The sequence below is a fragment of the Rhinolophus hipposideros genome (genome assembly GCF_964194185.1).
Source record: "Rhinolophus hipposideros genome assembly, chromosome: X".
NCBI lineage: Eukaryota > Metazoa > Chordata > Mammalia > Chiroptera > Rhinolophidae > Rhinolophus > Rhinolophus hipposideros.
Genome location: NC_138046.1, coordinates 99,148,147 through 99,176,046, shown reverse-complemented (window position 1 = coordinate 99,176,046; position 27,900 = coordinate 99,148,147). Strand labels below are relative to the sequence as shown.

Sequence of the window (27,900 nt, the reverse complement as noted above, 5' to 3'; positions counted from 1 at the left end):
AAGACCCTATTTTAAACCGTGCTGACAGTTATAGTATTTTTCCACAAGAACACTGAATTGAAAATGAAATATACTGATATATATTAATCAATGTTAATGATTTCAAATTGTGAAAATAGCCCCTAAAGAGTTATTTTGAGATCTAAAAAATAGTTTACATCAATTACAGGATTGTTTTCAGATTGTTGAGCAGACTAAAAATGAAATGATTCTTGTAAAAAGAATTAATATATATTTAAAATATTTGCTAAATGAACATATATTTCTATACTTGATGAACATCTATGGATCTCTCATGTGTTTGAAGAAGAATTCTCTGCCCTTACCTTTGCAAATCAGTGAAATACATTCACAGGTGAAACATACTTCTATGGATTTATGCGCATTTAGATCAACCTCAAATGTTTTTAAGGTTACTAAATTGTAAACAGCACATATTTGCTAGAATTATTAATGTTTAGAAATAGCAGTGTCTTGATGGGCTGCAGGTAGCATATTGTGGGTTCCTGAAATGCCCAGAAGAGCAGCTGCAACTTGACATCTTTTCCCTCCACTGAAGAAAGGATATTGAAAATCAAATAAGTGAGAATCACATTATCATTAATAATCTTTTCAGTCTGTTTTGATCTATTATAAATAAATCAATCCCAACTCTGCAACTTTATTACAGATTAACAAAATGACATTTGATGTTCTCACTTGTGATGGAGAGGTTCTTTTGTCTCACTGCATCATGGATGACCTTGATTGTTACAAATACACATTACAGCACCAGACTGAGTCCTATCAATTGACCTAACTAACATAAAAGTACTAGCTGTAGTGAGCATTTAGTATTTAAATGAACATACCAGTTAACCCTTTTTGTGTGTAAATGAAGTCACATGTGAATTACTTTGCTAGCAATTATTGAGATGGGAAACGTGAATAGGTGTGGATAAGCTGTTTTGGAAAGGTTGCTCAAGGATGTTTGTTTTGTGTAACACTAAGGCAAATACCGTCATCCAAAGTCATTTCATTATTTGTAAGTCTTCTTTTATATAAATTTTATTGGAGAATATTGGGGAACAGTGTGTTTCTACAGGGCCCATCAGCCCCAAGTAGCTGTCCTTCAACCTAGTTGTGGAGGGTGCAGCTCACTGGCCCATGTGGGAATCGAACCGCCAACCCTGTTGTTCAGACCTCACGCTCTAACCAACTGAGCCATCCAGCTGCCCTGTAAGTCTTTATTTAAATACTATATGGATAGCGACAAGCACTTTTCTTTGATGGTGATGGTGGGTAGTGGGTTTTAAAGTGAAAAACATTTTCAAAGGGCTGACCCAGCTATTTTATTCTCTTCCCATTTATCACTTTATTCAGTCCTATAAATAGGAATGTAGGTAATTAATCCAGAGTAGTGTTAGCTGTAAGCTCTTCTTTAACCATTCATAGCCACTGCCAGTTTTCGCAACACATAATTTTATAATTTTTTAGCTGACTTATGAAGAAAAGTTGGTACACACTAAAGAGACAAGCTTCCAAAAACCACACCCTGTAACCTTGCCTCTTCTTGCTCCGCTCAACTCTCTGAATTAAAATCATGTTTAACAGGGCTGCTTTTAGAATGTAAAATGTAAGATCTGCCTATAAATAGTATAGATAGGAGGAGAACCTTAATTAAGATAAGAAAGATATAAATAATATAATATTTCTCATGGTGTTTGACATAGTGTTGACAGGCCATCACTGTACTTCATACACTATTGCAAAGTGATAATATAGAGTAATTACTAGGCCATTTATCACATAGATTTAACATAGAAGCTTCAAATTTCATTCCTAAAGTGATGAGACACAAGAGTCTCTTAATCTTCACTATTGATGGGGAAAGAATTAGAGATGTGTAATTAGAGTATCAATTATCCACCAACTAAGGACCAGAGAGATGAATGATGCGACTTTTCATACCTTGTTTAATGAACTATATGTGGCCACCGTGCCATTCAATATCAAAGTTATGGTTTGTAAAAATATAATTTGCATTTTATTGGTTATTATCTGCTGTAGACATATACATTCTTATTTGACTTACTTTTTTTTTTCTAATTTAGATTTTTTTTGTTTTACCTTCTCTAGCATGTAGTTCCTTCATTTCCAGAATCCAGTAGTGTAGAGAATGATCAAATAGGACTAAGGCAATCATAGCTGTTTGGATATTGAGAAAGATATATGGTATATGGTATGTATGTATGCATGTGTGTGTACATGGCTGATTGAAGACTAAAATTATCTTGATGTATTACTACAGTGCAGAACTAAAACCAATAAGGCAATATGCTAGTGGTACAGATATTAAATATAGTACTGCTATTAAAAAGTCAGTAGTACCAGGACAGAGTAGTCACATAAGTTAGGGTCAATATAATCTAAGAGTGTTTTGTTGCTGGTAAAAAGATAAGACAATTGCACAATGCTTTCATAAAATAGAATATATGTGAATTGTAGAAGGTAATAGTACTACTCTCTATTGGTTGAATAACTTTCATAGTAATTGCTTTCAGTTCTTAGACACATTTAAAGGAGGACAAACACAAAACAGAAGGTCATCTAAAAAAGTTAGACGGTGTGTGAAATATTTGGCGACCTCGCAGTTGAAAGAACCCTTGACCGTTCTCAATATTGAGAATCCGAAGAGAAGCCTTAGAGAAGATGTGCTGTGTTTAAATATTTGAAGGAATGTAATAAAGATTAGACTGTCGATTTTGTTCCATTTGTTCTGAAACAGAATGTCTGAAGTTACAGCTCTCCAGATGTGAAATGGGTTGTCTCTGAGTCATGACTGTCACCCTAGTAGTGTTTCCCGACTAGTGTCATCTGAGGTTAGATACCTTTTGTCAGGGATACTATAGAAGAAGAAGGTGCATAAATTAACTCTGAGGTTCCATCAATTGTAAAATTTCCTGAATCTGGTTATGAGTCTGTGTACTTACAAGCTGTGTTCTGGAGCACACTTGACAGTGAAATTTACCATCTCTGTTAAAAACTTTAAAGGTAAATATTTTTAAACCATTAAAGTAGCTACAGTATGTGGTTAAGAAAAACAAAGTAGGTGGAAAGAAAAATGATGAATAAATCATGTCTTGATCCTTACAGGCATCCTGGATACTTAAAAAAATATTTTATTGTATTACATTTACTGCATCTGAAAATTTTATTTTATTGAAAGGCAATGTTTTCACTTTTAGGTTTTCACTTCCAGTTACTGCAGCAGCAGACAACTGCATTCTTACTATTTACCCATATATGGCACTTCATCATGATAAGCAAGATATTGTTTTAAGGAATGGTAAGTGGTATATGACTATTTTCTCTCTAACTTTCAAAACTGTACATGTTCTTGTTATCCAAGGCTGTCAACTAGAAGTAAAATGACTTTAAAATTAACATATGTTTATTAAACTCCTGTCATTGTCAGGAGCCATGTTTAGTATTGAGAGTAGAATATGGCAATGTCTCTTAAATCCAGAAGTTGACAGTCCAGTGAAAGGTGCATAAATATAGTAATACAAACAGGGTGGAATGAAGAGTTTGGTGTATGAGTGAATTGAAATATTGGGAATATTGGGGTGGTGCAGAGGTTAATGCTCATGTTGGGGGTCTGCCATGACTTTATAGAAGAGATTACATTTGTGGAGAGCTTGACAAATGACTCTCTTGGACAGAATGATTTGGGGAACGGCAGTATAGAAACAGCATGGGGGTGTGATGGGAGACAAGGCAGGCAGTGTAGGGATGGCGCTCACCGCTGTGCCCTTTGTTCTGTTACAGTAGGGGTCTTCTGTGGTTTTTGAGGATCAGTGATTTAGAAAGGGAGCAATTGCTGGGATGTGAGATGAGTTAAGTGGGCAGGAGAGTGGACAGTAGACCTACTGGGAGTTGCTGCAGGGAAAATGGTGAGAAAAGCTAAGAAAAACTGAAGAGGAGCTACTAAGCAGGAAGAAATGAGAAATACAAGACAGAAGAGGATGATTGATGGAGTCAATCTCTGAAGAGGAGAAAAGATGGAGAGTGGGAAAAATTCCATCTGTATAGACTGTGATAGCCTTAAGTTTCAGTGCTGAGTCGGAGTTCTTTTCTGTGTTTTTAACGAATTTTCTCATTCTCCATTTGCTTCGTCACATGTTTACCACACCTATGAAACCTATTCAGTCGTGTTCTGCCTCAGGCTCAGAGGATGATCTTTTCTTTGACTTTTCAGAAGAAATAGAGACCATCAGGCAGGAACACTCTGAACTTCCAAATACCAAGCATGCATTGGAACCCATTGTCTCTCCTGTCCCAAAGCTGGGAGGCAAGACTCTCTCCTGACTTAGGCCATTTCTTTATCTGAATTCCATTTGCCAGGGACCTTGCTTAATCAACTAACCTGGCTTACTCTTGCCCTTCAGCTTCTGCCTCCCTCTTAGCTGCTTTGGGGAGGTTTGCAGGATGACAACAGGGAGGACAGGAGACAATATTCTCTCAGTGGACAGGTTCATTCCCAAAGAGGAAAAGAAGGTGGATTCAGGCCATGCATGCCTGATTTGCTCTTCCCAAACTTACCAACCAGATAAATCACTCAGTTTCTCAGAGAGACGGAGAAAAATAGCAAAGGAAACCAGGCTTTTAGGGCTCCATTTAACCGGAAAAATATGTCGGGTGCGGAAGAAGCATTCTTTCATTGTACTGCTGTACCTTCACTACTCAGCAGTAGTTTATACTGTTGACTATACTCTCTTACTTTCTCTCTCCTCCACTCCTTCTCTGCCCCCCAACACTTGCATCATACTTTCTGGGCTTCCACATACAATTCTTCTGTGGGTCTCTTCTCACCTCTCTGACTGTTCCTTCTGAGCGTATATATGTATATATATATTACACACAATTTTACACACATTCTCAAAATTTAAAAGATTTTCCTGACTAATCCTGATGTTATTTTTAAAATATTTTCTAATATAGTGGATAGGGTGGGTGGTGATTTCCAATAATACACCATAGAAAGAGCAATGGATGAAGAAGAGTCACAGAATGGGGTGGAAATTCTAGTTTGTATTTCAACCTCACCATTTTGCCATATGATTTTATCTTTAATTCTCAGAGCCTCAGACATCTGTTATTAAACAGAATGTGCCTGGTGAGGTGTAGCGAGGTGCTAACAATGCCTGTTTATCTATTTCAAAAGGCTTTTGTGAGGACTCATAGACCGTAAATACCTGGAAAATGGTACTATTATCGTTATTGTTTCATTATTATTGCTATTATCACTGTTATTATTATTGCTTTATCACTCTTTTATATTTTTCACAATATCCTCCCAGAAAATGAGAAGGTACTATACAAAATATTGCTTTCTCTTTAAAAGGAGAAAAATGAATAAAGTCTTTGTGTTTGTATGATGATTGAGTATGAAATATATGGGTTGAAAATAATGCATCCATTTGGGTAAATATTACTATAGAAAGACATCATGATTCTTAAATACTCTAAAAGATATTTAGAAATATGTATAATAATAAGTTATAATATATACGTAGTGCTTTCCAGGCATTTGGTGCTCTGCTAGATGCCTCATAATTTATTTCATTTTATCTTTCCAACAACCCTGAGTTCGATACTCTTATTGATCTCACTTTATAGACTAAGAAACTGAGTCATAGAGATGTTGAGCAGCTTGTCACAGGGAATTCTAACCCAATTTGTGAGACCTCAGAGGCTGTATATTTAGTATAATAGCTACCGTGCTCTAGGGTATATTACGATCAATAAAGGTGAAATCTTAAAACATATTAAATATATCCAAAAGTAAAGCAGTGTGATTTACCTGTTATAGCTAAGGTGCCAGATTAAAAAATCATTATATGAGTAACTTTATTTAAAAGGTACAGATGTGGGTTTGTATTCAACTACGTAGGAACTTTTTACAATTTGGTGGTAAGTTGAAAAGATCCTGCCTAATGCATCCACAATGAATCATTCTATCATTGAATTCCCACAGACTCACTTCTGTGAAGTCTATAGTGGCGTAGCATTCTGGAGCCATGCACACCAACTGGGTAAAGGTTCTCTGGCAAATTCTAAATGGCTTTTTACTGAAAGATTGGAAGAAACTTAGTATATACCAGCATATTTATGTGTGTTATTGCTCATAAAATTATCCTTAAAGCAAAATAATGAGCTTAGAACCTTTGGTTTCATTTTATGGATAAAAACATATATTTCAGAGAACTTGAATAAGATACCCATGGTCTAACAGCTCAGGCGCTGTGGTGCCAAGTTTTCAAATTAGATCTTTCTAACTGTACAGGCCATGCTTTCCTGAACAGAATTACATCTTATTTAAGACCAGTCTTATATTAATTTTTGCTCCAAAAGACGCATTAGAGCTGATTGTCTGGTTAGGTCTTATTTTTGGGGAAACACGGTATGTGTATCTACAGAGGGTGCCAAAAAATGTATACACAGTTTAAGAAAGGAAAAAACTGCATTAAAATTACACTGATGGTAACCACTTTGAGCACCTCTTGTAATTGCAGGAGTCAAACGTGACTTGTATTCATCTTTTGTTGTCGGTATATATAGAGTATCACTACTTTAATACTGTTTTCCTTTCTTAAAATGTATATACATTTTTTGGCACCCTCTGTATACATATACATTTTTTGGCAAACACACATTTATTATATAGATTTTTATATATGAAGTTCAGGTGCAGTAATTTAATAGTGAATTTAAAAATGCTTGTTTGACCTACTATGATCCAATGTGTCATTTGCAGATAAGGATGGCAGTCTTGTCAAGACTGGAGAGAATATTTCGTTTCCCTCCCGAAAAGCTGGATCATCCTCTCTTGGTCCTTCTAAATATAGCAATGCTGAGCCTGCAAAGAGTTTATTTATTGGTATGTGGCAAATATATAGTGTACTGCTGAAACCCAGTCCGTAACATGATTTGTTTAGAATTATTTCATTAAAAACTTGGGTTTTTGCAAGTAATAAGAAATCCATGAAGAAAACATGAATTTGTCATTAGTTTTAAGTGGGTCATCTGTTTGGGGAGCTCTCTCAAATGATCTAGAGCAGAGAGTCTCTAATGTTTTTTGTTCCCAGCACTCGTAGTATCTCAGTACTTTTCCTCTAGGCCAAAATATGTCCTAAGCTGTTCCCTTTATCAAGTGGTTTGGTCCAAAAATCTAACAATAGTAGTTCATGTGATAGCCAGCAGATATTGCAGTTATATTTAACTCAAACGTGAAATATCCTACAGGGCCCCTGTGAATTTGCTGTGACATCCCAGGTTCCGTCAGTCCACAGTTTGGGAACTGCCAAACTAGGGGTTTGTCTCCTAATTATCTAACTGGATCCAATGTTGCCTGTCTTAGAAAGAGATGAACAGAGATAAATATGTGAATTTGAGAGTATTATTTGCAGTTAACTGTTCAAATATTCCTTTCTCTGGGTATGAGTAGTATTGGAAATTTTCTTTTTATTGAATGGACCAACCAAATTAAATATTGTGAGGTTTTTAAATGAGTTGTGCTTGTTCCCTTACCTAAGCAGATATTTTTGGGGAAAAAAAAAAGGATAAAATTTATGTTCTTGAAAATTTCTCTAATTCAAAAATGTTTTTTATTGAAATGCTTCACTTGGGTCGAAAGCCATTTTGAATCTGAAGCCAATGTTTTGTTTCTGTAAGTTTTTCAGCTAAGATGCAATTCTAACAAGTAAAGCTAAAGAATTGTTAAAATATTTTACATATATCATTGGAAATGAAAGGTTCCATTTGGGGAATGTTTTCACATACCATTATGGCAAGAAGAAAATTTAAGATTTTTTTTTATTGAAATTCATCTATTTCTAAAGTATTTCTAGTGAGTATTTGAAAATAAATCTATTATTTTCTTTAAGGTAACAGTAAATTGACTCAATTTCTTTGAGAGCATAGAATAATTTGTGGAATGCGCTGTATATGTCTACCTACAACTAGCAGTAGCTAACAGAATATTTTACTCTATGGTCAAATAACCCCTTTTACAAAAAAATGTGAATTTTAGGAACGGAAATAATACCTGAAAAATCGAATTTGGGCAAAAGTGAAACGTCAAAGCAAGAAGGCATTAGATCAATGGTAAAACAGGAGCAAAATGAGCAGATTTTTCCTGAAGAAGGAACGAAGGCATATGACTTATTTCAAAAAGCTGTAAATGCTGCTCAGACCTGGTTCACCCTCTTCGGCTGGTCGGAAGGACCCCATTCTCTCTCTATTCCAGAGACTATAAGAAGGTAACAGTTACATGTTCCTCTAAATCCCTTGCTTTGTATTACATATTCAAATATCTATTTATTGGGGTTGTTAAAAGTGAAATACAATATTAAATAATTTATTCTAAACTGATAAATTATGAGGAGGCTAATAAGAAAAGCAAAAAGATGCAAATGTATATTTCTTTAGTATAGACGCACTATTTCATTTTCTCTAAACATCCAGCAATTTTAGGCAGGTACTGAAAATCTCTGAACCTCAGTTTCCTCGTTTGTCATGTACAATAATTGAGATTATAGAAAAGCCCTTTCAAACTTGAAAAAGTGGAGATGCCATTGCTCTCTATAAATGAAAGAAATATCAACCCTAGATCTAGGGTATAATCCAGTAGATAGTAGTATTAGTGAACAGTTTCTTTGACACTATCTTCTCTTTGACAATACACTTACTTCACTAATTCATGTGGTGTTTTATTACTCAGCATATCTAAAATAATTAAATTGCATTGGTTATGTCGAGTCACTTAATGCTGTTGTTAATTTAAACAGGAAGTTAGGCACCTCCCTTTTTACAACGTTGGTGGTATAGTGTTCATCAGAGCTTCTCCATCTCCTTTCTCTCCAGTTCTCCTGGGGAACTTGCTGACACATGGGGCGAATGCTAATCTCTAGCTAGAAGGGCTATCTATTTACATAGATATAATTGTTACATCTATTTTCAGGAGTGAGCTAGGTTACGTGTTATTCCTATAAGTTAACTTTTCCAGTTTTTTAAATTAATAGGACAATATCAGCTTGATAGAATAAATTGGCTAATAGCTCATCTTTGTAGTCAGAGAAAATTAATGCGGTAGATACCCTGAAAATTTACCAGCTTGATCATAAAATCATCTGACTCCAGGGAATTTTTGAGGAAAGTTATTGTTAGAACTTTGCAGTTCCCTGTTTTGGTGTTTGTTTTACTGAAAATTTTACCTATTTTGAGTAAATTGTAATGATTTCATTTTGGTGCAAATCATTGATCGGGCATTTAAAATTCATTGTTTAACCATTGTGACTACTAATGCTGTTTGTGTTTATAACTTTTTCCCTGTTTATAATTTTATTTTCTCTTGATTATAGATAACAACAGTTTACTTTTATTTCTAATATAACAAGTTCTTGGATTAAATTATCTGTTTCTATATTTTCTAAATTATTTAATGCTAATGTTTCGTTTATAATTTACTTTTTCTTTAAACTTAAATTGTATGCTTAATTATTTTTAGGTCTATAAATTTATCTCTTCATTCCACATTGGATGCATCCCAGAATTTTTGCTATTAAGCATTCTCATTTTTGTTGTTTTTTTTATAGAGCCTTTGATTTTAATTTTAATTTTCTATATTTTTACCATAATGATTGCTAATTTGTTGTATAACATGTTATTGCATTCATTCATTATTTACTTGCCCATTTACATTAATTGTTGGGTATTTACTTACTTTTTTCTATGTTTTCTTAATGTAAATTATAGCAAGATTAAACGTATCTGTTTATAAATGGTAACAGACATTTCTGGATGTTACATAGGCAAGTTCTCAGAGGTGGGGTCACTGGATCAAATAATACAAGCTTCTTAAAATCTCTTCTAATTTTGGGTGGTTTTCTGGTGTGTGTTTTATTTTACTCCCACTAATGAGTTACATTGTCTGTCTGGTTGTTTCCTGATGGATTCCAGTACTTTGTTATTTTGATACATAAATGAGAAACAGCCTAAGTCACGGGGTGCTTTCTGGGAAAGGAGAGTTCTAGAGGAATATGGGGGCCTCCCCAGCCCTGGAAAGGAAGCTGCCCACAGCCAAACAACTTTGACTAAAGATAAACTTTGTCTAAGTAACAGTGTTATTCAGTGCCAGTTCTTAATTTGGAATCTTTGGCTCACGGACTCTCAGGCTAAGAAGATGACTTCCAACGTCATGTATTATTGCCAATTCTTGAATTCCCTCCTCAGTGTCTCCTATATTGCTCCATCATCTGGAATCATTCAGTGTTTCTAATAAGACTGATGTCGTCTTTTGTGAGTACTGTGTTCATTCTCTCAGAATTATTTTATGGTTCCCATTTCTCATTCCCATTTCCGCTAATGTATTCTGTGATTTATTGAAATAAAATCTGAGCATGGGGTTTCTTATATCATTTAATATACTTGACATTCAGTGGGCCCTTTCTTTTAGAAAACTCATCTTTTAACTGTTCTGTATTTTTTTCTGCTATTTCTCTGTTTTCTCTGTTTTTTCTTCCTTAACCTCATTTCAGAATGACAGTGTATCTGCATGACTGATCCTTTATATCACTCTCAATTGTGTCTTGTTTTTCATCTTTTTCTACTTTTGCTTTCTTATACTAGTAGATCTTCACTTCCTCTTTTAGTCTTCTATAAAAATTTTAAATTGGTATGTACAGTTTTGTTTTCTAAGAACCTGTGTTATTCACTATTTTTTCCTTCCCTCCCGATCTAGTCTCTATCTCCTCTTTTCCTCCCTCCTTTCTTTCCTTCCTTCTGTCTTTTTCTGTGATAATAGCATCCTGTTTTTGTGTTGGATGCATGCCTTCTCAAATACGTCTTCCATATATATTTGGAATCATTCAGTACTTCTATTAATCATCATAATTACTGTATCACAGGTCGCTTTTTCCCTCTATCTGCTGATTCTACACTTGGCACCTCTCTTATAGTCTTTTAGGGAAAATGGCTTCCTTTCCCCCTGTAGCCTACTGCTATGTAGTCCATTTTGATTTATTCCTCAGTACAATTCCATCCATTCTCTGTCTTATAGATATTCTTCAAAGTTTCTAGTATAATAGTGGTCCCTTTCTCAATTTCAGTCTTGTGACAGGTTTATTCCCTTTCTCCAACCTTTCTGACGCTTTAGGTATGTTTTGAAATGGAGAGAGGAAAAGCACGTATGCTTAATTTATTATCCTGAACAGGAAGTTACCCTTCATTCTCATAATTTTCTACAGTTTTACTCTTCCGTTTATCTTCTGATAATTTCAACTTAATGACTCATCATTTCTGTTATTGATTTCATTATTGTGGTCTAATAGGCTGTCATACTGAACTTGTTTTGCAATATCTCTCTTACCTTTCCTTAACAATAATTTTGTGATGATATTTTATTAATAATAATGGGTAATATGGATTGGACTTTTACTGTGAGCAAGGCATTATTATATGTGCTTTGTGGGTTGAAATTCATTTAATCTGTATAACAGCCCTGTGAGGTAGATACTATCATTAGCCCCATTTTACTGATGAGAACCTGAGGCATCGAGAGAATAAGTAACTTTCCCAAGGTCACTCACATGATAAATACCTTAGCCAGGATTTGAACCTGAGCATTTCACCCCCAGAACTAATATTTTTAAGCATCATCGCACTTGTGAATTATGGGGGTTCAGATTAAGATTTAGGAAACTTTTAACACTTGAAAGACACGAATTCCACCATTTGGCATTTTGGTCTTTGGCTTTAGGATAGACACTACAAGTACATGTGGTTAGGTACATCAGTTCAGGGAGATGAAGAATATACCGTGTTTCCCCGAAAATAAGACCTACTCCAAAAATAAGCCCCAGTTAAGATCATCAGTCAGACGTTATGTGCATTTAGTATGTTATGACGATGTTCCAGAAGAAGATGACATGACTGTATTTGAATAAATGTAGATTGTTGAATGTGAAAAAATAAGCCATCCCCTGAAAATACACCCTAATGTGTGTTTTGAAGCAAAAATTAATGTAAGACCTGGTCTTATTTTGGGGGAAATACGGTAGTAGTCTAGAACTGAGGGAAGTTTTGTAATCCTAATATTTACAGGTTAAATCTAGGATTTCAGACCAAGAGAAGCTTAAACTCCTGGGCAAGCAATAAATTATAGTGAAGTGTCATGTATGTTAATGGGGAAAGTAGAATTCCCTGATCTTACATGCAGTTACCCTCATCTGGAGAGTCATCCAATACAGAATGTATTACCTGAAAAGTGGAGTTAATTATGGTGTGGTTATCAAAAAATTTCATTTTCTTTCTAACACTGAATATTTTTTGACATATTTATGCATCACGTTTCTTGAACCTGAAGATACAGATTGTCAGAAATGTTGCTTTATTGGTGTGTTAGCTCAGGTAATTTCACTCTTTACAAATACCAATTCACAGCAGTGCGGCAATACGGTTCATTTCATTCGTTGATTTGAGATATATTTGGGCGGAATAGCAGAAACCAAAGAAATTATTTGCGGTTACCTTTAATTGATTAATTATTAGTCTGTTTTCAATTCTTAGAGGCCCTTAGATATTATTTATTTTCAGCCTTTTCCCAAATCACCAAAAGATGGAAATAGCTGTTGAAAAATATTAGAAAACACAATTTATGTTTCAGAAGTCATCAGAGGAAATGTTGTAAAGATTACAGTCTACTCACTTCAAATTAGATGAATTGTGGGAATTAACATTTTCTTCACACACCACTGGGAAGATCTGTAACTGATCACATAATCATTTAAATCATACTGGAAATCCCCCTTCATCTGGGACAAGTGGGTTTTTCCAGTACCTATCAGTGCTAGTCCACACTTCTATTCCATATCCTTGCTAGCATCCCCCAAACCCCCGATCTCCTGTGTCCTATTCCACCTTCCAAGGCAACAACTGTTTTCCTGAATTCTAACATCAAAGATTAGTTTTATCAGTGTTTGAACTCCATATAGGAATAAATCATACAGTTTGCATTTTTGTTTGTGTCTGGATTTTTTTATTCATGAGTAGATTATTTTTGTACATTGTAAAAACATATAATCTGCAAATAATCCCTTTTTTCTCTTTTCAATCCTTATAATTTTGATTTATTTTTCTTATTACATTGGCTCGGATCTCCAGTTAAATACTGAATAGTAGGTATCCTCCTCTTAATCACAATCTTAGGGTGAAAACCTTTCAACATTTTTCATTAAGTATGAGGTTCACTGTATGCTTTTTAAAGAAACTCCTTACCAATTTATAAAGTTTATTTTTATTCCTGGTAGTCATGAGTTTTCAGAATGAAAAGATTGAATTTTTAAACTATAATTTTTAAGTTTGGCTTTATCTGAATGGCGTGTTTTTATATGTAATATATTATTTCTATCCCACTCATATTTTTTTCTAATTTTCAATATGTTTTATTTTACAAAGGTCATTTAGAAGCTTGCATTTGGTGATTTTACTGTTGATATTTAACATAATTTCATTGAGGCCAGAGACTATCCTCTTTGAAACTTTTTGACATTTGTTTACTGGCCAGCATTTATTTAGCTTTTATAAATATTTCAACTTGAAAATATTGTGTATTTTGTAGTTATTGAAAGCTGTTTTTCATGTATGTACATTAAACAAAGTTTGCTTATTATACTCTTTAAGTTATGTATATATGTCTACTGACTTTTGAATTATTTATCAATCTTAGGATAAAGTTGTTAAAATCTTTACTTATATTTGTACATTTGGCTACTTCTTTTTAATTCAGTCATTTTTGCTTTATATGATTTTAAGTTGTACCAAATGCATTCAAATGTGCAATTGTAACACCTGTTTAGTTTATTAACCTTTTAATGCATATGGGATGTTTTTATTTGTACTTAGTAATGCTTTGTGCCTTAAATTCTAAGCTGTCTCATATTAATATAGGTACATCACTTCTGGTTATTGTTTACAAAGTATTTTTGTCTTTTAATTTGACTTTATGGTTTATGTAAATTTAACGTAATTACTATACATTTGAATGTAAATCTACAATGTTTTTAAGTTCTATTTTTCTGTCTGTGTTCCCTTTCTTTCTTTCTTTCTTTCTTTTGCCTTCTTCTGGATTGGTTAGACATTCTTTTCTTGTTTCTTGTTTCATCCTCTAATAGTTTAGAAGTTTAAATGCACTTTTTAAATTCTTTTAATGATTACCTTAGACAATACAGCATACATTCTTAACTAATTAAAGCCTTGTACTAATTTATAATTTTATTCTCTTACTTGATGTAGCAAGAACAGATGCTATTTTAATTTTATTTTCTTTCCTTTTGTTATTTCCTGTTGTTGGTATATACTATATATGTGTGTGTACCGTGTTTTCCCGAAAATAAGACCTAGCTGGACAATCAGCTCTAATGAGTCTTTTGGAGCATTAATGTAAGACCCGGCCTTATTTTACTATAATATAAGACCAGGTCTTATATAATGTAATGAAATGTAATGTAATGTAATATAATATAATATATACTAGATCATATATTAATTTTTGCTTCAAAAGACGCGTTAGAGCTGATTTTCTGGCTAGGTCTTATTTCCAGGTAAACACAGTATATATATATATACACATATATATATATACATATATATATATACATATATATATATGTATATATATATACCAAGTGTGCCCCAAAAATGTATACACTTGACTTTTATTCATCTTTCGTTAACAGAGTATGTCGAGTATTACAATTTTATACAGTTTTTTCCTTTCTTAAAATGTGTATACATCTTTTTGGCACCCTCTGTATGTATGTATACATATATCCCAGATATGATTATTTAATCAGTCAATATTTGCTCATACATTTACCAGTTTTATTGTTCTTCATTCCTTTTGTATTTTTGATCTTCAGTGTAAGATGATTTTCTTCCTTTCAAATAATTCTCTTTAGATATTTTGATTAAGGTCATTTGGTAACAGATTTCTGTGTTTGTTTCTAAAAATAGATATATTTTTCACCTTTATTCTAATTGTATAGTTTTTTTTTTTTTTTTTTTTGTATAGGATTCTAGGCTGGCAGTTATTTCTTCAGCATATTTAAGATATATTATTTTCTAGTATTGTCTGTTGTTTCTATTAAGAAGTCATTGAAGTTCTAATTTTTACACTTTAAAGGTATTATCTTTTTTGGAACGCTTTTAAGATTTTGTCTTTATATTTGTTTTTTAGGAGCTTCACTGTGACATGCCTAGAAAAGTTTTCTTTGTGGTTATTTTTATAGGGGTTTATAGTGTGTTTTTTCATTTGTGGTTTGACTTTTTATTGTCAATTTTGAAATGTTCTCAGCCATTATTCTTTCAGATTATGTGATTGCCCCATTCTTTTGGGCTCCTCTCCTTCTTTGTTCACTTTTCTGTATTCCGTCTTTCTTCCCTCTATATTGCAGTATGGATTCTTTCCTATGGCCTGTATTCCAATACATTAATTCTCTTTATTTGATTTAATCTGCTGTTAAGCTCATTGCTTTCATAGCTTTACTTACGGGATTTGCTTATTTCTAAATTTTCCATTTGGTCTTTTTTATATCATTTATATGAGGAATTCAGTAACACAATTCTCAATTTTAAACATAGTACATACAGTTAGTTTAAAATCTGTATCTTACAGCTATAATATCTGTTTGTTTATATTGTTTGTTTATATTTTGTTTATATTGTTTGTTTATATTGTTTATTGTTTCTTTCCATTTGCATTCATTCATCTTGTTTTTTTCTTCTTATTTAGTCATTGGTTATGTTGTAATTCCATTTAGACCATTTATCTGTTTTTGTAGAAATGTTGTAAGGCTTATGGTGGTGTTAATTTTCTCCATAAAATTTGCTTTATTGGTAGCTTCACGATATACTAGCTCTATTATACACAGTGTGCCAAAAAATGTATACACATTTTAAGGGGAAAAATTGTATTAAAATTGTAGTACTCAATATATACCAATAACAAAAGATGAATACAAGTCACGTTTGACTCCTGCAATTACAAGAGGTGCTCAAAGTGGTTCCCATCAGTGTAATTTTAATACAATTTTTTTCCTTCCTTAAAATGTGTATACATGTTTTTTGGCGCCCTTTGTATATATATCACTTATGAGGAAGTTGAAGAAGGAAAGGTTAAGTAACTTCCACAAAGTCACAGAGTAAGTTGCAGAACCAGGATTTGAGCAATCAAATTTAGGTAAGGTAGTCGAACCCTTACCTAAATCAATGTGATACATGTACAAGGTACATGTATCCTATAGTATGTGATACAGACCTATTAGCCACCAAACTGGAGAACTGCCATTCAAAATGGCCCTTTGGGCACTTTTTATTTGTCCGTCTAAGCTAGTGATACATTTGTGACTCTCTTTTCTTGCAAGCAAATAGTATAGTATTAGATATTTGATAAAGTGTAGACAACAAGAATTGGTTGGAATTTTTTACTCCATTTAAAATCAGCATGCATCACAACTTGGTGCGGGGAGGTATCAGGAAAGAGAGATTGCATTATCTTATTTAAAGAACAGAGAAAGATATGAGAACAGTAGGTTTCTGGATTTTATCTTTAAAATGAGAATTCCCCACTCATGAGGCTAATATGTAGGATGTGCCCTTCTGTGTATTAAAATACAGATATTGAGAACATGTATGTAAATTTGTAATTCCAAGTATGATGAATGTTTGAAATCTACCTTGAAAATTATTATAGGCATTCTTACCTCCAATTTATAGTGTACAAAACTGAGTTCGGGGAGTTTAGATAACTTGTCCTACTCATTCAGCTAGTGGGTCATAGGTCCAGGATATAATCCCTGTACTGTTTATCCAAAGCGCTTAAATTTTTTAATCACAATGTAATTTTGCATATTTGACAATTGCAACATTACATAATGATGTGCTTAAAATAAGATACTGGAAAGCTCTGGAGTTACTAAAAAATTTTGTTTTTTGCTAATAAGTAGCTGAATAAAGTGAATTTTGTAATTTCTTGTTTGATTTCATGGAATTTTATTTAGTCATTGAAGGTTTATTTCTATAACATCACATTTTAAAAGTAAAAAAAAATTTAATTGTCTTTCCATAGGGATGTGTGTAAAAAGATAATCAGCTCAGACTCATCACGCAAAAGAATTTCCAGAGAGAATGAGTTTTTAAAATATAATAAAACCATTTATGATGTGATATATCACTTGAGTGGAAGAAATCTTGATGGAGTAAAGTCACATCAATCTTTACCTGAGAATTCCACTGAAAGGGTGACTCAACTTCATATGCAGTACACTTCACTTCTTGAATTTCTCAAGTAAGAGCATGCGTGTGCTAATTTAAAAACATAATTTTGGTGTGGATAGATAGATAACTAAACAGATGGGTAGGTAGATAGCTAGATAAACTGTGATATTATTTGTCTTTTTATAAAATAGTTACTAAGTTTTCACAGTAATACATGACCCTCTAATATATATGTTGAAAAATAATAGAAAATAAAGTACTTCATGACCTATTGAATTTATAATCTAAGGCAATCACTTTCAAACTTTATCATGCATTTAAGGCATTGAGATGACATGTTAAACAGATTACTGGTCTTTACCTTCAGAGTTTATGATACTTATTTGCATTTATAACATGTTTCAAGTAATACTGATACTTCTGGTCCATAACCTCATTTTGAGAATCCTCATATAAGGCAAATATATAAATCCATTGAACAAAAAAGGGGTGAAACCAATAAATTTATTCCTCACATTACTGTTAGTATGATGTTAAATTATGGGTACTGTGAACTTTTCGTCTGCATAGTTAAAATCTTTTAATATTCAAATAATAGGCAGGTGAAAGTTTCCACAAATGGGGATAGAAAGTATAGGAGAAACACTTGTCATCACAATGTCTGTGTTCCTTTGCAGAGATTAAATGACAGGTGGGCAAGAAATGGAAAAGCAATGCTCATTCAAGTTGTCAGGGGACTGTTGGTGAATACGTAGCACTTCTTTTGCCTACATTTGCAGTATCCTAGTCCACTGGAAATCCCCACGTTCACAGCTAGTATTATTATTCCATCTTCCATGCTCCTGTACCACTAAAATAGTATTTGTTACTTGCAATTATGTATGCATTAGGGTTAACATATTTTGTGTTAATATATTACTGTGTTTTTATATTTGGCTTATTCATGTATGGAATCTACTCCATAGATGGCCAGAGACATTTATATACCTTAGCAGGAGTGGGGATAGAGAGTAACAAGAGGACACTTATAGCAAGAATGCCAGTGAAAGATGAGGTGTTTAGTTTTTAAAATTTCTAATTAGACTTTTTCAGTTCCTAGCGACACTACCATCTTAAAATTTAGACATCAAAATATTTTTTGATGTACTGATCAAAATATTTTTTCTTTATTTCTTAGACTTTCATTATCATTGTAATAGCCAAAACGACCTTGAGTTTCTTATGACTTGGAAGAGATCTACAGGTTTCTAAGTCACTGAAAGTGACTGAATGAAAACCGAGGCAGCCTGTTATGGGGGATACTGGGTTGGCAAATGAAGAGGCCACAGGGTGGCTGGCTGTGAAGTCACAATATGAATGACAAATGCATGAGGACTGGGGAGTGGCTGAGTCAGTAATGAGGGACCTCTTTGTCCTTGATGGGGCTAAGAGGAAAGACATAGGATCCCCATCTCAGGCCTCAGCAGCAGATGACAACATGGCCACTAGGCTTCAGGTGGCAGCTGTCGTGGGGTGGGGGGTGAGGGGCGGATTGCCAAAGAGACTGAGGATCCAGAAAACTAGTCATAGACCTTCACGTACATGTACAAGAGTCCCTCGCACCTACTTCAGGTTAGCCCAAATGCTTGGATGATCCATGTCCCAAGAGGCCTTATACATTTGGAGATTCTGCCTTTATAAAATAATGTCAAATTAAAAACACAAGGATGAGATAAATGGCTTCAGAAGTGACTCATGAAAGTGTGGAAACGTGAAGTTAAAGATTTATTTACTTCTTCCCAGATGCCATCTGGTGATGGGTAGAAGAGGTCTGAAATTTTGATTGTTTATCTCGAGGCTCAGAATTACCACGAAGAGACTATTTAGGTCAGAAGAGACTAAGATATATGAAGATTAAAGTCTGCACTTTCTCCCTATTCCTCTGTACCCAATCTGGGTAGGAAAATGAGAAAGATTCTATTAGTTAAGGAAAATAGCACACCACTTACTTATTCATGAGTCAGTGTACCCCACTAATTTTTCAGCATGTGAGGGCGGGAACTACATTTAATTCTTCTGGCATCTCTTAACACCCAGGGTCACTGATAGCACAGAATGGGTCTAATGGTCATTAAATATTTATTAACATTTTATTTCACAGAGCTCTGCTTTTTGAGCTCCTGTGCTAAAAGGAATAAAACTTTAAAATTGGGTCTCAGGACAGCCTCATAGGAATGAGGAAAATTTTGTGCAATATAAAATTAAGGGATAAATGAAGAAAAGGTGAAACATTTGCATTTCAGGAGGGAAGATATAACCATTGAGAGTCAAGCTGGGGAAAATTAGGGTGGGTACTATGAATGTTATGCATTGTACTTTATCATATTAAACTATGAACTCAAGAATAACTTATATCATTAAAGCATTAATTCCGTCATACCTGTATTAGTTTGCTAGGGCTGCCATACCTACATATCACCAACTGGGTGGCTTAAACAGCACAAATGTATTTTTTTACAGTTCTGGAGACTGGAAGTCCCAAGATCAAGGTGTTGGTAGATTGAGTTTCTATTGAGGCTTCTCTCCTTGGCTTGCAAATGGCCACCTTCTTTCTTGTCCTCACATGGCCTTTTCTCTGTGGGCATACACCCTTGGCGTCTCTCTGTGTGTCCAAATTCCATCTTCTTAGAAGCACCAGTCAGGTTGGATTAGATATAGCGTCTACTGTAACAGCCTCATTTGACCTTAATCGCCTTTTTAAAAGCTTTAATTCCAAATAGTCACATTCTGAAGTCCTGACGGCTAGGGTTTCTACCGTGTTTCCCTGAAAATAAGACCTCATCAGAAAATAAGCCCTAGCATGATTTTTCAGGTTGACATCCCCTGCACATAAGCCCTAATGTGCCTTTTGGAACACAAATTAATGTAAGACCCGGTCTTATTTTCGGGAAAACACGGTACATATGACTTTTGGATGGACATAGTTCAGCCCATAACAATGCCATGTGTGTTGTATTATAACAAATACTATGTAATTGGATGTTATATATTTTACAATAACTTTTGTATTGCTGTATTTGACATAATATGATTAATGTTTCTTATCATTTGTGTCTCTTATGGACTGAATTGTGTCTCCAAAATGCACATGTTGAAGCCCCAACTCTCATAGTGACTATTTGGAGATAGGACCGTTAAGGATATAATGACTCTTAATGGTGGCATAAAGGTTGAGCCCTAAGCTGATAAGAGGATGCCTTTATTAAAAAAAGAAGAGACAATAGAGTTCTCCCTCTGTCCCTTCCTCCCTCCCTCCCTCCCTCCCTCCCTCCCTCCCTCCTTTTCTCCTCTTTCTCCTCTCCCTTCTCCTTCTCTGCCTCCTCCTCTTCTTCTTCCTTCTCCTTCTTCTCTTCCTCCTCCTCTCCCACCTCCGCCTCCACCTCCTCTCCTCTCCTCCCCTCCCCTCCCCTTCCCTCTCCTCTTCCCTCCTCTCCTCTCCCCTACCTCCCCTCCTGTCCCCTCCACTCTCTTAGCACAGAGAAAAGGTTGTGTGAGGACACAGCGAGAAGGCGGCCACCTGCAATCCAGAAGGAGATGTCTCATGAGATACTGAATTTTCTGGCACCTTGTTCTCGGACTTTTGGCCTCCAGAACTGTGAGAAAATAAATTTTCTCTTATTTAACCTACCAAGTCTATGGTATTCTATTACGGTAGTCTGAGCAGATCAATACAGTTTGTTTATAACCAATAATTATTTTTATGATGTAATTATTTTTCATTGAAAAAGGAAACTTTTTTTGATTTATAATTTCCATAATATAAAACTAAGTAGAACGTAAACACTGTGTACCCTACAGTGAAACTGTAATGCCAGATATTATGTAATATAAAACTACTATAGCTTTACTTTCTAATTCCATTGATTGTTAAATACATTTTTTATTTACCAAAGTGAATTCACTTAGGGTAAAAAACTCACTGCTCTTTATAAGTACAGTTCAATTTCATTTGTGATTTTATTTCTTTTATCTTTAAAAACCATACTCTTCTTACTCATGCATGTCCACTATGATATCTTATTTAATGGAAAGAATGAAAATATTTCAAAGGAACAATTTAAGGAGTGGTTCTGGGAGAGTGCACTGACTGGGGCAAAAGAGCATGGCTTTTGAGTCAGGTAGATGAAGGCTTAAATTCTAGCTTTTTGTATTCCTGTGACTTTACACAAGTTACTTAACCTGCTTAAGCCCCAATTTCAGTATCTATAAAATTGAGGGTTATAATTCTCAAATTTGGTTGATAAAAAAATTAGTAATAATAAAATGTGTATTACATGATACATAGTAGATGATAGTGATGATGATGATGATTAAGTGTAACAAATTATAACCAATGGCTTTCATATGCTGAAATGTTTCCTTAAATTATTCCTGCATGGTAACCATTAGTGACACACTGAAAACTCGCTCGTGATATCACTATCATTGAAATAGAATATTTTTTAAAAAAATCTGTTCTTCTTGTAGACATAAATGTCTTGTTGACATAAAGAATTCCGGAATACCAGTATTCAACTCTGTCTTCATATTTATTAGATAAATGGGAACTTTATTTCAATTGTTATAAATTTAAAATCGAAAGCACATGACTTTTCTTTTCATTTTACCTCTTCCTCGTCTTGGTCCTTGGTTGATTGAGTAAAGTAAATGCTTTAGTTCAATAAGGCAAAAAATCTAATGCCATTTTTATTTTAGAAAATTAGTTGTGCTTTTGAAATCTGATGGAATATCAGTTGTGAATAATAGAAAGAGGTTTGGATACTTAAGTAAATCTTTATTTGTTGTGCATTATAGAAATCAGTTTTCTTGTAGCATCATTAAACTCTATGGTACTTGTGATTGTCACGTCAATTCTTATCGCATTATTGTTAGCACAGCTCCCAGTAGTGTTGACATTAACGTGGGAGATTTCTGTTTTGACATTTTGTAGTATGAGGACACAGGTATGGAAGAATGATTTTGGCATTAAACCCAGGCCATTCAAGTGTGTTGCTCTTTTATCAGCAAATATATGACTACCAGGATGTGTTGGTTCTGATAAAATTCTTCAACATTTAGAATGTGGCAGTAAAATCGGGCCATTACTCCAAGATACATGCATATGTTTCATCATGGAAATAAATGTACTAAAGTCAAAATAATAAATCTCATTAGCTTCCCCATTTAAATTTGGAGACAGTGAGTGAGGACTTTTGTAAAAATGAGACTATATTTATTTTATGCAATAAATGAGAAACTCTCATTTTTGGAGATTAAATTTAGAATTTAATAATTCATTACATCTAGTTTTATTTTGTTCTATTCTGTAAACTCAGAAGAAATATGCACAAGGAAAGCCTAACACGTAAATGTGTAGTACAATCAATTATGAAAGTCAACACTCTATAAAACTACTGATCAGACATAAAATTTATTGACAAAAACCAATTGTAAATACTGTCTTAGTGACTGATGAAGTTAGGTGTTCAGATAGATTCAAAGTAAAAAGAAAGAAACAAGTCTCTTGTAGGGGAGGAAAAATAATTTTTTCTCTACCCTTCTAGGTTCTTGACTGAGACTAAAGGACAGATTGACAGGAAAAATTTTTTTTTCAATTACATATATAAGTATGGTAGCCCCACAAAGATATGAGACTCAAAAGGCAGCCAGAAAATTGAGGCTTATATAACATTCTAAGCTAAGGAAAAGGATAGGGGTCTAGGGCTTCAAAGGGGCTCAGGGAAGTCTGATGGGAAGAAGAGGAAATGTTTGTTAAACAGTGTTTGCCTTGCCATGCAGATAAGTCTCTCAGGTAAATAAAGTTATCTCTTAGTAATAGCTCTCTTCCAGGTACAGGCCTCTTTTCTAATGCAAATTTCCTTTATAAATGTTGATTTCCTTTACAAAAGGGTAATTTCTACTCTGTTTCCTAAGCTTCTCCTATAGTTTCCCAAAATAATCAGTAGGCCAAAGAGGCATATTTTGGGGTGGCATATTCTGCTACCCTTCACTTCATAACAGCATCTATAAAATGCTGTTAAAGAACAAAATTCAACTGAATTAATTTTAAAGATCTTATTGGCTTTATTCAACACTGTATGAATTGGACAGATTCCAATCTAGCAGGTACAGAGGACCTATGAAGAGCTATACAAGGCAAGAGGTTTTATAAGCAGACGAGAGCAAGAACAAGGGAGTTGTACTTGGGCAATGAGGGGGAGTGGAATAAGCCACTCCAAAATGTGCCACTTTGGCATGTGGATTGTTTTGAGCTGAAGGCATGTTGAGACTCTGGAAACTCAAGAAAAGCTTTTTACTTGTCCGTTAACTGTCTAAAAGAATTCAGATAGGGAGCCTGTCCCAGAAAGAAAGCTACAACCAGAGATAGCTTTTTATATCAGAAACTTATCTGCATGGTAGGGCAAGCATGTGCTTACCAGACATTTGTTCTTTTCATATCCCTGTGAAATCATTTTTCTTTCCTTAGAAGCTCCAGTCCCTTACCCTCTTCTCCTTAGCTCAAGATGGCAAGTAAGCCTCAATTACTGACTGCCTGGGAGTCTCACATCTTTGTGGGGCTTGTGCAGATACATAATTAAATTTGTTTTTCTCCTATTAATCTGTCTTATATCAATTTGATTATTAGGCCAGCCAATGAACCTAAAAAGGAAGAAGGGAAGTTCTCCCTACCCCTTCCCCACCCCAACAGCACAAAAAACAGATTGGTTATTGCAAGGTCAAATTCCTTTAGGGGATGGCAAGTGTCTAACTGGTAGATTACCTAACTAATACTGATCTGCCGATTCTGATTGAACAGTTTAAGATTCCATTTCTGTGTGAGCCAAAATTGAATTAGGTCTTGGTTTAGTGATATGGGGCTTAGCATTTCAGGCCTGTTGTTTTGTCTTTACCAATGTGAAAATGCAATCTTTCACTGACTTTTTACTGAGGGCTTACTCTCTGCTGGACACTATGGAACACTCAAATGAATATCATGTATTCTCCGTCCTGAAGTAGCTCTCGTTTTTTCTTTAATATTGTTAGTTTTAGGTGCACAAGACAAAGTAACACTTAGACATTTATCATTTATATCCCTCACACTGTGTGGACCCTCCTCCCCCATCCACTATCCCTCTGACATTGCACAGAGCCATTACATTTCTACTGTCTCTATTCCTAATGCTGTACTCCGCTTCTTATAAGTATATACCTATGTATATATACATATACATATATATATATATATACATATATACATATATATAAAATTATAGTTGACATTCATTATTGTTCAGCTTCAGGTGTACAGTGCAGTGATCAGGCATCTACATCTTCCCTGAGGTGGTCTCCCAAATGGGACATGTGTCCATCGGATACCCTACAAAATCTTTACAACATTATTGATTATGTTCCCCAAATTAATTTTCAAAACCCCGTGGCCATCTTGTGGTTACTGACTGTTTTCTAATCCCCACAAGTAGCTCTCATTTTAATTGTTCCCTGATAGTTTTCCTTAGGCTTTCAGTAGTATTTTATAGAAGTGATCATATCTTCTTGCGGTCCTGTTTTGGCTTTGGATGCAAGGAAGTATTCCAGTTTCTTCATGTCTCTGAGCTGTCTTTGTTCCACTCTCTAGGATTTCATCTTAATGGGGCATCATCTCACTGAGTTCTTACATAGGCTTTAGGTTGGCTACTTGTCCAAAGGGGTGGTGTGCTATCAAAATTAGATTTTTATTTAAACCTATAGTAATTCCAATATAGTGAAGTTTCATAGGAATTATGTATATACAGACGGGAAGTATGTGAAAATCAAAGAGAAAGGATAATGTTTCACTTCCAAACAAACAAACTATGTATGCAGCATGATTTCTTCTACCAGCTTCAACTGGCCCAGGGCCATGTCAAACCTAATAACTCTTGAACTATGTTCACTGCTTCTACCCCCACTAGGATTCCCTCCATTACTTCTCCTCAGAGTCATCAGTGCTGTCTTCAAGGTTTGAGCTTTCAGAATCATCTTCAGGCTCCTTTGTGCTTTTTCTTTATCCCACTTCTCAGTAATTACAGGACTGCAAACTGCTGAGGGTGTTCCACAGTTGAGTCCTAGATGTGGCATTCTTCTCTGCTAAATGCTTATGGCGAGGGGGGTGGGGGTCTATGCTCGCTAAATGAGTTAGACCTAAACACCCAAAACCCTACTAGGAAACACTCCTGCCAAAACTGTATTAGATATTTATAAAGTGGTTCTGGTGGTGATGCACATGCACATGAAGAGTTTAGATGAAAATATGTCAAGAAATTTGACAGTGAAAAAATTATAAAGTCTTACATGTGATAAATTATATACATATAACTGTGTATATACATGTTTTTAAATGAATAAAATAAAATATATAGACATTTGCTGCTTCAGCTATACCTCTACATGTTTATATAATCAAAGAGGCCACAATTTTTGGATATCCTTTTTGGAAAAATAAATAATGGATTCTGTTACACTGAGGTCATATATATATATCAGGCACTATATATATATATTCAGGCATACGTGGTGAAAGGCATTTGATGAACATTGGGTGACTAATCCATTTATTAGATGTTTTATTGTATTCAAACTTTTTCCAGATATTTTCAAATTTTGTAATATTATAACAACAATAAAATGGTTAGTGCCTTGACAATAGGGGCCAAGTCATGTAACTCTATATTCCATTAACCTATAAGGATAGATGTGGATGGTTAATAGGCATTTAGTAAGTTCTTTCTCATTAATCGGTTCTCTAGAGGAAACATCAGATAAATATTTCATTGTTAAGGGAAATTTTAAAAACTAATTATATAAATTTTAAAATCAAAATTCAATAGACATAAACTATATGACACTGCAATAATTTAATTGAAATTGAAATGCAAGTGATATACAGATCATATTATAGTATAATAATGCGGATTTTTTGTTTTGTTTTAGTGCTCAAGGAGCACATATGCCTCATGTATTTCCAGAATTTCTGTTTGACCTGGAAGATTATAAGAAGTGGATTAAAATCACAGTAAGGGAATGTCATTTCTAGGAATAACTGTGCAGTTATTATTTAATTTACTGGTTTTTTGGTCTTTGCTTGAAGATTTCATTTTAGAATCCTTGTTTTTTTATTTATGAAATAACTTAAGGCTTATGCCTCTCTGGATGACCTATACGTACACACACACACACACACACACACACACACACACACACGGTGCCAAAAAATGTATACACATTTTAAGAAAGGAAAATTGTATTATAATGGTAATACTCAATATGTACTGATAACAAAAGATGAATGCAAGTCAGGTTTGACTTCTGCAATTACAAAAGGTTCTCAAAGTGGTTACATCAGCGTCCAGACACTTCTGTTTATGGCGAACTACTGCTTGAGCAACGTTGACCAAAGTGTCCACTTGTATGCATTTTTTTGGCACCCCTGGTATATATTCGTTTTTGTCTAGAAATCTTTGAAGACTAGGCAGAAATGATTACGTGGTTTTCTTAAACATATAAGTAATTGCTTCTTTTAGGGAATTTAAAAATGAAGAATGGTTTGTGGTTATGTAAATTTTTACTTAAATTTTTAGAATATATATCTTCCAAAGAAAATATTGGTTTAATTTCCCCACCACTTTGCCACTTCCCTTCTTCTGTTTTAAGGGAGACTAGGGAGTAATTAAGCAAGATATGCATAGGTTTTTTTCAAACTATATATTTCCTTTTGTGGAAACCTGTTGTTTTAAGATGTGTGCCAGCTATGAGGCAACTCTGCTTTAGTTGTGGTACTGTTAACTACAGTCACCACATGACATTTGTAGAGAGCCAGACAGAGGCCTGTTCTTTGGCACTCTGCTTGCTGAGTTACTGTGGCTTAATGTAAAGGATGCAGCTCTTTTCGGGATTCAGAGTTCAGAATAGCTTTGCATCTCATTCTGCCATGAATGCCACAGAGTGAGGTGGTAGGTGCATTGAACGAATAAATATTATGACCACAATAAAGGGCTATGAGTTCCAGAAAAATTACCTGTGTTGATAGATTCTATGTCTAGCACAATCGGAATTAGAGATCTTGATGAATAATACAAAGGACATGCAAAGGTTTTATAAAAAGAAAAAAAAACTTATATGCTAACAAAGTAGCTAAAATTTGCACTTACATTTACCTTGCAATTTAATTAATGTTGTCATATTTTATTTCTTAAAGTCTTCCCCTAATACCTTGCCAGTGTGTTCTTCTATACCTGAGGAAAAGCATTGCATTGTTGCAGATCAGACGATGTTTGAAGCCTGTAGTAAACGGGTATGGACAGATGTATTCCTTCAGATATACAAGGTAACATTTCCAGTCTTGTTCATTGCTGGGTTTTTTGGGTTGATTTACATGAAAAGTATATTAGTTAAAGCATAAGTAACGTTGCTGTAAAAGATTTAAAAATACAGTGGCTCAAATAAGATAGAATTTTTATTCTTCTTTCTCATGGAACTGTGTAGAAGTAAGTGGTTTAGAGGTAGTGGGGTGTCTCTTCCATCCTTGAT

At 34.3% G+C, this 27,900-nt stretch overlaps 1 protein-coding gene across 1 annotated transcript in view; it reads left to right on the top strand.

The window, feature by feature from the left end:
* CFAP47 (cilia and flagella associated protein 47) overlaps positions 1 to 27,900 on the top strand; it is a 365,678-nt gene that overhangs the window by 125,032 nt on the left and 212,746 nt on the right. Inside the window, exons 27-32 of the mRNA XM_081043051.1 lie at positions 3,228 to 3,328; positions 6,800 to 6,922; positions 8,075 to 8,303; positions 17,168 to 17,386; positions 26,305 to 26,386; positions 27,569 to 27,697. Of these exons, the coding sequence (XP_080899177.1) occupies positions 3,228 to 3,328; positions 6,800 to 6,922; positions 8,075 to 8,303; positions 17,168 to 17,386; positions 26,305 to 26,386; positions 27,569 to 27,697 (883 nt within the window). The remainder of the gene's footprint in view (positions 1 to 3,227; positions 3,329 to 6,799; positions 6,923 to 8,074; positions 8,304 to 17,167; positions 17,387 to 26,304; positions 26,387 to 27,568; positions 27,698 to 27,900) is intronic.